At 45.8% G+C, this 13,523-nt stretch overlaps 1 protein-coding gene across 1 annotated transcript in view; it reads left to right on the forward strand.

The window, feature by feature from the left end:
• The window catches only part of fam189b (family with sequence similarity 189 member B), a gene marked incomplete at both ends in the record, with an annotated part of 28,227 nt that extends 14,794 nt beyond the window's left edge, over positions 1 to 13,433 (forward strand). Inside the window, 6 exons of the mRNA XM_084336401.1 lie at positions 2,160 to 2,232; positions 5,661 to 5,952; positions 6,366 to 6,727; positions 10,874 to 11,049; positions 11,803 to 11,949; positions 13,179 to 13,433. Of these exons, the coding sequence (XP_084192527.1) occupies positions 2,160 to 2,232; positions 5,661 to 5,952; positions 6,366 to 6,727; positions 10,874 to 11,049; positions 11,803 to 11,949; positions 13,179 to 13,433 (1,305 nt within the window). The remainder of the gene's footprint in view (positions 1 to 2,159; positions 2,233 to 5,660; positions 5,953 to 6,365; positions 6,728 to 10,873; positions 11,050 to 11,802; positions 11,950 to 13,178) is intronic.
• Between the last annotated feature and the right edge of the window lie 90 nt (positions 13,434 to 13,523).

Consider the following 13,523-nt stretch of genomic DNA (forward strand, 5'->3'; position numbering starts at 1 on the left):
CAGCCCCCTCAGCATCGACGGGGCACCGGTTGAGAGAGTCAACAGCTTTAAGTACCTCGGAGCCTACATATCCGAGGACTTGACATGGACCACACACATTAACAGTGTTGTGAAGAAGGCACGACAACGCCTCTACTTCCTCAGGCGCCTAAGGAAGTTCCAAGTCAGCCAGAAGATCCTTAAGAACTTCTACTCATGTACAATAGAGAGCATCTTGACCGGCAACATCACCTCCTGGTTTGGGAATAGCACTGCACAAGACCAAAGCAGACTACAAAGAGTGACACGTTCAGCCGAACGCACAATTGGAGGGGGGCTCCCCACCCTCCAGAACATTTACTACAAGCGTTGCAAGGGCAAGGCTAAGAGAATCATTAAAGACTCCAGTCACCCGAACAACTGCCTCTTTGAACTGCTGCGGTCAGGCAAGCGATACAGGAGTCTCAAGGCGAGCACAGAAAGACTCAGAAGAAGCTTCTATCCCCAGGCCATCAGGCTGCTAAACGAACAATGAATGAACACTACACAACAACAACCACCAAACGCACATAGCACACACATCCACACGCACACACTCACTTTAAACAAACACACTGTAGCACCCACTCCACACACTTATAGCACACACCCACTTTAAACAAACACACTGTAGCACCCACTCCCCACACTTTATATTTATGGATGAAGGATTGCACTACAACTCGTACACCTTACTGTAAATTGTACCTAAAATTGTACCTCATCCCATTTCTGCTTTGCACTAGATAGTACTGTACATTAGTACACTGCATAGTATTGTGTATTGTATATTATATGGTAACTCAGAACATTGTACATATGTCTATACCGAACACTGTGACCTCATTTTCTTCTTCTAAATTCATGCTATATTATGTTATTATGTTATTTGATACTATCTTGTCTAGCACAGTCTCTGGAGCGTAACAGTAAGAAGCATTTTGTATGAAAGTATTCTGTACTTCTGTATGACAACTATTAAAGAACTTGAACTTGAACTTGAACTTGAATCCCAATATGTTATTTCCGTGGCCTTGGAAAGTTCAATCGATATTTTTGAACAGGAGCTCCTCCCTCCCAAAGCCAGACACCAGAAAAATAAGACTCAAACTTGTGATGTCATCAGGTTATGAAGTCTGTAGCTGCCTCATTTAAAATGAATAGGAGACTGATTTTGTCTGACCCATAGATACAAACGAGATCCCCAAATGAGCTTATTATTCTACAGTAGTGTTCTCAGCTCTGAAACAGAACATGCACCTGTATAATCAGAACATTCCCCCTGGGTTCTCTCAGTGTCATCTATAACATAATTCGCAAATATTATTTCCCTATTCATTGTCTATGGAGCAGCTTCAGGCTTCACACCTGATGACATCACATATTTGAGCTTTAGCTGGTTGAGCTCTGGTTGTTGGATTCAGCATGGAGTTCTTCACGGTCACTAATATGTTTCTTATACCATAGAAATAAAATGTATGCATTCTTTTTTTTTTTGTCAAATTTTTTCTTTTATTGTAGAGTTGACATCCACCGTCTCCGCCCCCTGGCTCTATTCAACCTCGCCGTGGAAAGCTCTAGCATTATGACCTCTAGGAAGTATTCCAGCAATTTTTTTGTGCAGAGTATATGGGGCGGGACCCAACCTTGTACTACTACCGAGACCCCCCGCATTTCACTGTATACCTGTATGCCGTGACAAATAAAACTTTTGTATCTTGTACTTTCTTTGCTGCCATCAGTCCAGCTAACCACAATTTCCGCTCTTTACCTGTCAGATCTATATTTGAGTCGTCATTAAGCAATAGAATAATCGTTTTTTTTGCGGATTGTCTTGCCAGTGAGGTTGGATAGAGCCAAGGCCAAATGTATGCATTCTTAAATTGAGTGTAGTTTCCCTTTAAATGATTGATCACTGTGTGTGTATTGGGGGGGGGGGGAGTCTCTCTCTGTGTGTGTGTGTGTGTGTGTGTGTGTGTGTGTGTGTGTGTGTGTGTGTGTGTGTGTGTGTGTGTGTGTGTGTGTGTGTGTGTGTGTGTGTGTGTGTGTGTGTGTGTGTGTGTGTGTGTGTGTGTGTGTGTGTGTGTGTGTTTTATGGTGTTCTAGCCTCGTTTAAAGCCTTGTCCACTGTGGTTCCCCAGGCGACAGTGTTCGACAGCCACGGCACTGAGCTGTCTGGAGAGAGAGCAGCCTCCACTGCGTTCAGTGGCGAAGGTGAGACGCCGTCAAACTGTTCAGCAAGATACCTGCTGTTGGGGTGGTGTGTCTAGAGAACTCAAGGGCAGAACACAAGGCACGGGAGATTGAGGCGGTTTAGGGTATTTAATGGTAAAACCCTGAAGACAACAAGGCAGGCAGTGAGGGAATACAGGTGAGGGATGTGTGTGTCCCCGAGGTCCCGGGATGGTCCAGGCTGGTGATGTCCAAGGGTGGAGGTGCAGCCCGGAGGTGTGTGATCCTACACACAGGAGAACAGGCTACAGAGCTCACAAAACACACTATAAATATATATAGAGCAGTGGTTCCCAAAGTCGGGGTCGCGACCCAAAGGTGGGCCGAGAGCAGCCACGGGTGGGCCGCGAGATGATTTAAAAAAAAATACAATTTTTTTTTTTTTTTTTTTTTTTTTTTGTCAGGCCACTGAACCTAGAAGCAGGCCAGGACAGTGTTTCTAGTTGTATTCTAAAATTCTATTCTATTGTATTCTAAAATGTGACTATATGGTTTTATATTAACTTAATAAATAAACAAAAACGAAAAATCGACTTATTTCAACGAACATTTCAAACTAAATAACAGATTATGCACATAAAACGCTGAAAACAACCGAAGCAACAATAGTATTTTAATGAGGCTATGATTATTATCATTATTATTTTGCAACAAGTTAGCCCTCTCATAAATAGCACATATAAATGAATAACTAACTTGAACTAACTTAATAGGATTGAAGTGATATTTGGCTTAAAATATCGGTCGCCTGGCAAAAAAAAAAAAAAAAAAAAGCCCGACGATGTGCATTGGGCCGCGGCTCTCTGACGCCTTATTTTCTGGGCCCTGGCCTGAAAAGTTTGGGAACCCCTGGTCTAGAGAACTCAAGGGCAGAACACAAGGCACGGGAGATTGAGGCGGTTTAGGGTATTTAATGGTAAAACCCTGAAGACAACAAGGCAGGCAGTGAGGGAATACAGGTGAGGGATGTGTGTGTCCCCGAGGTCCCGGGATGGTCCAGGCTGGTGATGTCCAAGGGTGGAGGTGCAGCCCGGAGGTGTGTGATCCTACACACAGGAGAACATGGGTTAGAGTGACGCAGGCTTACAAAGCTCACAAAACACACTATAAATACCGTAATTCCTCTAATAGTAACCCCGGCTTGTATTTGTTTCAACTGTAGCGGGTACCAGGCTTGTATTAGGAGGAGGCCTGTATAAAGAGGGAGGCCTATATTTCAAATTTTCAAACGGATCATAATGAATAAATCAACATTTTGTGTCAGTTTGAACCCAGTAAAATGTACTGGGTTCATTTATTGAAACCAAGTACTGTATGAAATAGTAAACAGTGCAATTACAGGTGGTCACTGGTCATTTCAACGTTTTCAAAGTGAAATCAAGTAACTAGCTCAGTATGCAGCTCAGTATATTAGTAACCCGGCTTGTATTAGGAGGCCGGCTTATAATTGCTTAGCTCAAGAGCGCACCCGGTCATTAATAGAGACCCGGCTTGTATTTGAGACTTGGTTACTATTAGAGGAATTACGGTATATATAGAGAGATCCAGATAAGAATCCTAACACCAAGACAGGTGAAACAACACTCGATCATCTTATCCTGGCTCTGTGATGATGAGATGAGTCTCAGGTGTGTAGACCGGCCCAGGTAGGTAGGCAGGCTGAGGGTGAAGCGGGAACATGGAGGAGCCCGTATATGGTAGCGGGACCTGCTGATAGACAGGGGAGAGTAAGGCCCTGGCTGTGGCTGTAACAATACCCTTGTGTTGGTGGCATAAATTATTTCCCTGAAATCAGGAGTCATTCTGGGAATCTTTTCTTATTCTGAAACACATGGGAATATTAGGTCATGGGTTATTCAAAATATAAAAAAGTGCATTCACACAAATTCAGAAAGCACTACCTGCACACCAGATTTTCATACACAATAATCGCATGTATTAACAAGGGAATTCTAGTTCGGAAGTGTTGGTTTAGATAAACAATGTTCAACTGTATTAGCATTCAGTAGACGCCAGAGCAACATGCAACAAGTAGTATCTTCAATCAATGGAATTCTAGTTTTAGTTTCGGTATCCAGTTCGCCTCTCTTTTAGCTTTGTATCGGTGGCAAAAATGGAAGCTGCACAGCAAAAATATACCACGGGTAAAAATATACTACGGGTAAAAATGTACCAAAAATATACCATGGGTGCATGAGAAAATATACCACGGGTAAAAATATACCACGGGTGAGAAAATATACCACGGGTAAAAATATACTACGGGTAAAAATGTACCAAAAATATACCATGGGTGCATGAGAAAATATACCACGGGTAAAAATATACCACGGGTGCATGAGAAAATATACCACGGGTAAAAATATACCACGGGTGAGAAAATATATCACGGGTAAAAATATACCACAGGTGCAAAAGGAGAAAAAATCCACACCGTAACATAACTGCTTCACGCAAAACACCACTTTGCAAACACCAGGAATTTATTTGTTGAGGATTTGGTGCGAGACCTTCATCAGGAACGATTCTGCTCGTCAAATGAATTCATGGCGTTTGCAAAGCGGTGTTGCACGGAGCCCGTGTCATGTTATCGCTCAGTGTCAGTAGAAATGGACCGGTGTTGTTCTCTCTATGACAGTGTCCATGTTATCGCTCAGTGTCAGTAGAAATGGACCGGTGTTGTTCTCTCTATGACAGTGTCCATGTTATCGCTCAGTGTCAGTAGAAATGGACCGGTGTTGTTCTCTCTATGACAGTGTCCATGTTATCGCTCAGTGTCAGTAGAAATGGACCGGTGTTGTTCTCTTTATGACAGTGTCCATGTTATCGCTCAGTGTCAGTAGAAATGGACCGGTGTTGTTCTCTCTATGACAGTGTCCATGTTATCGCTCAGTGTCAGTAGAAATGGACCGGTGTTGTTCTCTCTATGACAGTGTCCATGTTATCGCTCAGTGTCAGTAGAAATGGACCGGTGTTGTTCTCTCTATGACAGTGTCCATGTTATCGCTCAGTGTCAGTAGAAATGGACCGGTGTTGTTGTTCTCTCTATGACAGTGTCCATGTTATCGCTCGGTGTCAGTAGAAATGGACCGGTGTTGTTCTCTCTATGACAGTGTCCATGTTATCGCTCAGTGTCAGTAGAAATGGACCGGTGTTGTTCTCTCTATGACAGTGTCCATGTTATCGCTCAGTGTCAGTAGAAATGGACCGGTGTGTTGTTCTCTCTATGACAGTGTCCATGTTATCGCTCGGTGTCAGTAGAAATGGACCGGTGTTGTTCTCTCTATGACAGTGTCCATGTTATCGCTCGGTGTCAGTAGAAATGGACCGGTGTTGTTCTCTCTATGACAGTGTCCATGTTATCGCTCAGTGTCAGTAGAAATGGACCGGTGTTGTTCTCTCTATGACAGTGTCCATGGACAGCGGCTCCCTGCTGATGTCTGAGATCGTGGACATCCCGGATGACTCGTCCCCCTCAGAAGACTCCTGTCTGATGGAGGTCGGGGTGAGGAATCCTGGAGAGAGAGACGGTGGTGAGGGGGGAGACGGGGGTGGAGACGCAGGGGAATACGTCAGCTTCCGCGGTCCCCCGTCTCAGACGCCAGAGAGTCCCCTGGCAGGGGGCCCCAGAGCCAGGCGCTACTTCAGAGGGGAGAGGTCCAACTCCTGCTCCTCACCCAGCACGGCCACCACCACGTACAGGTACAGGCATGCACTCACCATGCAGCACACACACACACGCACACACACACACACACACACACAGACACGCACGCACACACACACACACACACACACACACACTCTCTCTTGTCTGACTCCCCTCCATCCCCACCTCTAAGATAAGATAAGATAATATAAGATATTCCTTTATTGATCCCCTTGGGGATATTCGGGCGTCATAGCAGCATGGGGGAGAGGAGGTACAGGTACAGGTACGGGCATGGTACTGTAATAGTACAAGACATAAATATAGGCAATAAAACTATAGTAAAGATAAAAATAAGCAGTGTAAACAATATAATTAACTCTAAATATAAGAATAGGAGCAAGTAAGCAGTGTAATCAAAAGTGCAGATCAGTTATATTATACTGTGTCTTGTCTTGACCCCCAGGTCTCCAGTATTGCGTCGGCAGGCCATGCTGGCTAGCAGCTGTTCCCAGCTGGAGATGGTAGGGGGCGCCACAGGGCCCCAACAGTGCTCCTCTATCCCAGAGATCCGGGTTCGCCCCTGCACGCCCTCGCGCCAAGGTTTTCTCTCCGTCTCGTTGGCCCCTCCCGTTTCCTCCTCCTTGGTTGCCAACGAGCAGGGTAGCCAGGGCAACGGGGTGCCCCTCGCCTCTCAACCTCTGTACCTTCGCCGAAGGGGGGGGAAGGGTGAGAAGGACATAGGGAACCTGAGGAGGGACAGCGACGGGCTCCTGCCACTTCTGAGGTCACACAGCGAGCCAGGCCTCAGCTCCTCTAATGACACAGGTACTGTCCAAACTCACACCATCACACCTACATTAAAGATAGAATATTGTCATTATACAGCACAAGTGCAGTGCAACGAAAATAAGTTTGGCATCCAACCAAAGTGCAAATGTAACAGTAAAGTGCAATAGTGATATACAATGTACAGGTGATTAAACTGGGTATAAGATATATACATTAGTACTACTGAGTGTAGTGCTAATCAGATGTATGTACAGATTTGTAATATTAATATGTACAGTGATACAGGTATAAAGACAGTATGGTAGTAGTCAGACTGGCCAGCAGCGTAACTAGTAAGAGTAGGTAAGGGATATGTACAGATATAGATATAGTATCTACAGATATGTAAAAGGATTATGTGCAGGTATGTACAGACGGATGTGGATATATATATATACAGTACGGTATAAACAGCATTATTGTACATGCTATCATACAGAGTTATATGTGTTATCTGCAGGTGTATAAGTAGGTATATAGGAGGATTAGGCAGGTATTTTCAGACAGATATGGATATATACAGTAAATATGTGCTGTAAATATAAATATATAAATGTATATAATAATATGTAACATTACATTTCCCCATTAAAATTTCTAAAAACGACTAGACATTATTGTTATGGTTTGTAACCGACCCCAATCGCACAACACAAGACAGGTATGAGGGTAAGCCAAGAAACTGGCATTTATTGAACAAAAGGAAAACCGGCACTGTCCCTTTAAGGGAGAAACACAAAATACTGGAAATAACAAGAGGGGAAGGTACAGTGCCTTTAAGAGGCGAGCTGGCTAAGGGGAAGGCAAGGGAAGGCTAAGGGAAGGCTAAGGGAAGGCTAAGGGAAGGCTAAGGGAAGGCTAAGGGAAGGCTGGAAAACAGGGAGGAACTAGGAGGACCGGACGGGAGGACTAGGAGGAACTAGAGAGGGGAGAACTAGGGACAGAGGCCCGCGGAGGCGGGCTGGGGACGAGGAGGACTAGAAAGGGGAGAACAGGGACAGAGGCCCGCGGAGGCGGGCTGGGGACAGGGAGGACTGGGAGGACTGGTGGGAACATCAGGGCCGCTCTGCAGAACTCTCGGCAGACCTCCGAGGTGGGTAAACGGCGGCCGAGAGGGAGAGAGGAGAGGGTTAAAGTACAAAGGGGAAAACAGAGCAGGTGCAAAAGTTATCCAAGAAAAAACTATCTTCGTGTAAAATACACAAAGAGCAAAGTTCCAACAACAATCCACGTGATAGAATCTTCGGTGCTAATACACACAGTGAGCGAAGTCCCAATAATAATCCAAGTGATAATATCTTCGGTGTGGATACACACAGTGAGCGAAGTCCCAATAATAATCCAAGTGATAATATCTTCGGTGTGAATACACACAGTGAGCGATGTTCAAGCAAATATTATCCAAAATGAACAATCCAAAATACAGGCACAGTGAAAACAAACAGAGGCACACGCTGGGTGAGTGACTGTCTGATTAAAAAGGTGATAATCTTCAGTGTTAAGAAACACACGAAAACGGAAATGATCAAGACAGTCAATAAAAACTCACCCAGACGTAATGCGCAATGGTGCTGGAACAGCAGCGGGGCGAGAGCGTCGCCACCGGGGAGCCGGCTGTCCGAGCCGAGGTCAGAGTGGTGCGCCACTGCTTGGAGTGCGCGCCGGAACCGAGAGACGCATCTGGGGTGCGTCTGCGTGGAGGAGCGTGCCAAGCTCGGAGGTCTGGATGATGCGCGTCTGCGCGCTGGTACGGAGGAGCGTGCCAAGCTCGGAGGTCTGGATGATGTGCGTCTGCACGCTGGTACGGAGGAGCGTGCCAAGCTCGGAGGTCTGGATGATGTGCGTCTGCGCGCTGGTACGGAGGAGCGTGCCAAGCTCGGAGGTCTGGATGATGCGCGTCTGCGCGCTGGTACGGAGGAGCGTGCCAAGCTCGGAGGTCTGGATGATGCGCGTCTGCGCGCTGGTACGGAGGAGCGTGCCAAGCTCGGAGGTCTGGATGATGTGCGTCTGCGCGCTGGTACGGAGGAGCGTGCCAAGCTCGGAGGTCTGGATGATGTGCGTCTGCGCGCTGGTAAGGAGGAGCGTGCCAAGCTCGGAGGTCTGGATGATGTGCGTCTGCGCGCTGGTACGGAGGAGCGTGCCAAGCTCGGAGGTCTGGATGGTGTCTGGGCGTCTGCAGCGCGGAGGTCTGGATGTGCGTCAGGACGACAGCTGCGCGGGGGTCTGAAGTGGATCACTGGGATGCCTCCCGTGGAAGTCTAGGGAGCGCAGACCAGTCTCCCCCTCAGGCAACGGCGACAGCAGGCGAAGGCTGGAGCAACATCTTTACGCCGGAGATAAAAACAGCATAGACCGAACAGAGGACCTCCCGAGGGAGTCTTGATGAAAAAGCATATGATACCGAATGTTACGGCATGTCACAACACGACCCCACGAGGAACAGAGTGGAAGAGCCAGCTACTTAAAGCCCACAGGGGAACTAATTAGCAACTGCACCACAGGTGCGAGGGGTAATTGATAATCGAACTAAAAGTGTGAGTTCGGCACCAGACCAATCAAACACATAATGACAGGTAGTCCAGGTGTGGCTGCTTGAAGAGAAAACGAGAGTAAAGAACAAGAGGGTGGGGGCTAGAGAGAGTGAGTGAGAAGGGAATTCCTAAACAGTAGGCTCAAAGAAACAGAGAGAGTAAGTGAGCAGCGGACAAAACCTCACAATTATGTTATATATTTTGTTGGGTTGTGTACTTATACATTATCCCACGTGTTTCCAACAATGTTCAAACCATAGAATTATTATAGAAGACCCAGAGGAATCCCTAATTTCAATCAGGTAACGGGATGTTTCATTTGGTTGCCTGTCAATGGCATCATATCCCCTCTTTACCCCCGCATCCTAACAATTCCCAACCCACCCCATAGTGTGATGAACTGCCGTGCTTCCGATATTGCGCTGTGATTGGCTCATTGGCTCTAGGGGCGTGATCAGATCACGCTTGATTGACAGCTCCTTTTAACTGAAGTAGCTACCATTTTATTTTGCATTCGATCACTAAAACATTTAGCTATAAACTACCATATCTATCAAATGGAACCTATTGGTTAGAATGCTGGACTAATCCCCTAACTTGCAAACTAGGTTAGACCACCCAAATCTGTGTTTCTATTTAACTCTACCTCCCGGAGTATGGTGCTAATGATTTTAGCACTTTCCATTTGCTTATATGAAACATTTAGCATTAGCTTTGCAACAAGCTTGAGTTACTTATCAACTCCGTGATTACTACAGATTTGGGTGATGTACCCAAGTCTGCCAGTAGCTTTCAAACCATGTCAGGCTAATCTGAATTCTCAATCTATAGCTAAAAGCAAAGAAAAGTGCATTTTAACAAAGAAGACAAGAACTTCCATGATCCCATGCTACTTCACAACGTCATCAAACTCCGTCTTTTGTTATCGGTTTGATTTAGAGACCCCTAGCGGTAGAAAATTACATACTGTGCATTTAATATATCCTTCAGGGCAGTGTTTTCTTTTTAAGCTTTTGGGACCCACGCCTACTTCCGTTGGGCCCCCATATGATAAGACTAGTAATAATATGTGATATTGTGTCCCAAACCCAGGGTGAGAGAATACATTTCTCATTGGGGTCCACGTTTAAGAAACCTGGCTTTAGTGGTTCAAGCCTCTTTCTTTCTGTCTGTCTGTCTACTCCAGGTGACTTTATTGTCTCAGTGGGCAGCAGGGCGGGATCCCAGACATCCACTGACACAGGTACGGTACAATGTCTACACATATTCAAAGATGCTATTGATAACATTCAGCCACTGGATGTCACACTAGACTAGAGCACCCCATCATTCCAATCAGGTGCATTCCATGTGGTGGAATGGGAAGTAGGGAGGGGATACATGCATGCAACTTGTAAACAACAACGTTATTTTTTTTTGGGGGGGGGGCAATACATTTATTTCGTACCGTTCTAAAATATCTGTGTGGATGTATTATTTTGATTACATTTTAAATGTTTACTCTGCATAACATTTTATCTGTAGCACTTTTAACATCTGATAAAAGATTTAAGAAAGATTAAGTACAGCACTCTCATGTCAAAGAGTTCTGTTTCTCCCGCATCCTGTCCAGCACCGAACTCTGAGGCCAGCCTATTGCCCCGCTTGTCTATGGCGCCCCCTGCAGCCCTGCCTAGGAAAGGCAGCATGAAGACAGCAGCCACAGGGGGGCTGGTGCCCTCCAAACCTCCCCCCACCTCGCCCCTGCGCCTGCCCAAAGAATGCCACCGTTCCCTTGGAGACCTTAAGGTCTGTCCACCAGTGACTATCCAACAAGTAAAGAAGTCATTCATTCATTCGTTTGTTCATTCATTTATTCAAGTCAGTAATGGAAAAAAGATAAGAAAAGATATTCCTTTATTGAAAAGATATTCCTTTATCCCCTTGGGTAAATTCACCCATAATGTGTTGATTCTCATCCCAAGATCAATGTTTTGTTACACAGAAGTAGGGCTGGGTGATAGGAAATAAATTCATATCACAATAATCATCTGGACTTTTTTTTTCCGATATCAATATATGTCATTCTATCTGTTCAAAATCACAAGATAAATAATCCATTTGCTGTTCATCGCATTGAACTGCATGATAATGTAACGTATGATATCAAACCTAAATTCATATCTCCTCAGATATTGAAGATCTCGATCTTCCGTTCTTGGAGTTCATTGTTGTCATTCATTTAGATGACAGAATTGGTCACAACGATCATATCACAATATCATAATTCCATCCCGATACAGTATGATAAACGATAATACTGAATTACCAACCAACTCACACAGATCCTCATTGGGAGTGTTGATCTTGTGGTGAAAATAGATACTGTATGGGAGAATGTCAAGTCCCAGAGGGGAAATTATGTCATATTCTTCAATATTATTAATCTGTGTCCATCTGCACTGCAGTTGGATAATGCATTGCCATTAATGTGTGCATTCATTCAAATCAGCCATATAGATAGAATCCATAGATCTATGTAAACTCCTCTTCTCCTTTCAGGTGACCCGGGTTCTGATGGCTCGCTTCCTGCAACGCTCTAAGCGTAACCTATCGCCCTCCTCCGAGCTTGCTGGGGGCCTGGGCCAGGGACCCAAGAGGAAGGGCGGGGCTGAGGGAAATGCCACCAATCATCTGCCCTTAGAGCAGGTGACTGATTCTGAATTCCTAGACACTCTGCTATAGAACACAGCTATCATAAAACGGTTACTCAAAGGTGCTATGTGCAGCAATTTACATGTATTAATCGCTTTCTATTGCCAATGTGTTGAACGGGTTGTAACGTAACTTAGAAAAACAGACCTTCCCCGACTTCCTGGATTGCCTATCACGACCTGTGGACTCAGGATGGTTTTGCTGGGAAACGTTTATACGACATGATGTGATGTTGATACGACAATGTGTAGAGAAACTCCCGCTTTGTTTTCTCCGTGGCCTGAGGTCATAGAAACCTGATGCTGGTGTCAAAATGTAGGGGAGACCTGTCCGGTTTTCTGTCCGGTAAGTGTGGTTTGTCAACTCGTAGCCTTTCCAGATGAGCTGGACATGCTCTTAAGCTCTTTCCCAGAAGACGGCACACTCCTGGTGCTAATGGTTGACTTCAACCTACGTGGCTCTTCCCAGTCTGCCACAGTGGTCTCTCTCCTATAATCCTTCGACCTGACTCTGGTCATGCTTCCAGTTCCTACCCACAAATGCCAGCAGCTGCCTGGACCTCATGTTGTACTGTGACTCCAGCATAACTCACCTCCATATATCAGACCACTTCTTTGTTTCACAAACTCTTATGCTAAACCCCAAACCACCCACTCTAACTCAAACTGTCTCATTCAGACACAACCTACTGTATGCTCCCTGTCCCCCTCCACCCTCTCCTCTGAACCGGGAACCTTCCGATTACCTTCCGATTGCTCTACCTCCTGAGCCACTGTCGCCCCCTTCAACTCATACAGAAACGCAGCGGTCCGTCTGATCTCCAGTCTACCAAAGTCAGCCCATGTCACCCCACTTCTCAGAGAGCTGTGTAACATAGCTGTTAAATAGGTTTATAATAGCCTTGGAGTCATTCTTCTTATTCATTTGATTGTTCTGGTCTCCAATGTAGGATTCATCTTTCACATCTAGTGATACCAAGTGAGATTGTCTCTAAGAATTCCTACAGAAATAGTGATTGCAGTATTTTGGTGGTCGGTATAATGTGATGATGGGCAAAGATAGTTCTGCTTTGAGATATTCAAATGATATAAATTGGCCCAGGTCAATGTCATTACAGTTTGTCGTCTTACGTTTTCATGGTGATGTCTAACCAACTACGTGAGGATGGATTGCTGCCAACCATCCCAGCTACTTCATTTGTTTGTCTTTCTTCATGTTCCCAGGTATTACGTAACTCCTGGGGCTCGAACCGAGGACACGCCCACCCTCATCCCCACCACCCTCATCACCGCGGCCACCACCACTCCCACAGTGACAGCCGGCACAACCGCCGTCACAGCAACCGGGCGCCCGTGTCGGAGGGGATCCACCTGCGCAGCTGTGGAGATTTAAGCTCCTCCTCCTCGGCGTCACTACGGCGATTAATGACAACTCCACACGGATCATCTGGGGCTCTCTACTCAGAGTCTGCGCTGTGAGGGGGGAGTAGGGGGAAGGAGGACGGCTGGAGGAGAAAAAAAGACAAAGTGGGATCTGGGGTGAGGAGAAGAAGAGGGAGGTTGATTATA

Source organism: Notolepis coatsorum, assembly GCF_963971535.1.
Source record: "Notolepis coatsorum genome assembly, chromosome: 19".
Classification (NCBI taxonomy): Eukaryota; Metazoa; Chordata; class Actinopteri; order Aulopiformes; family Paralepididae; genus Notolepis; species Notolepis coatsorum.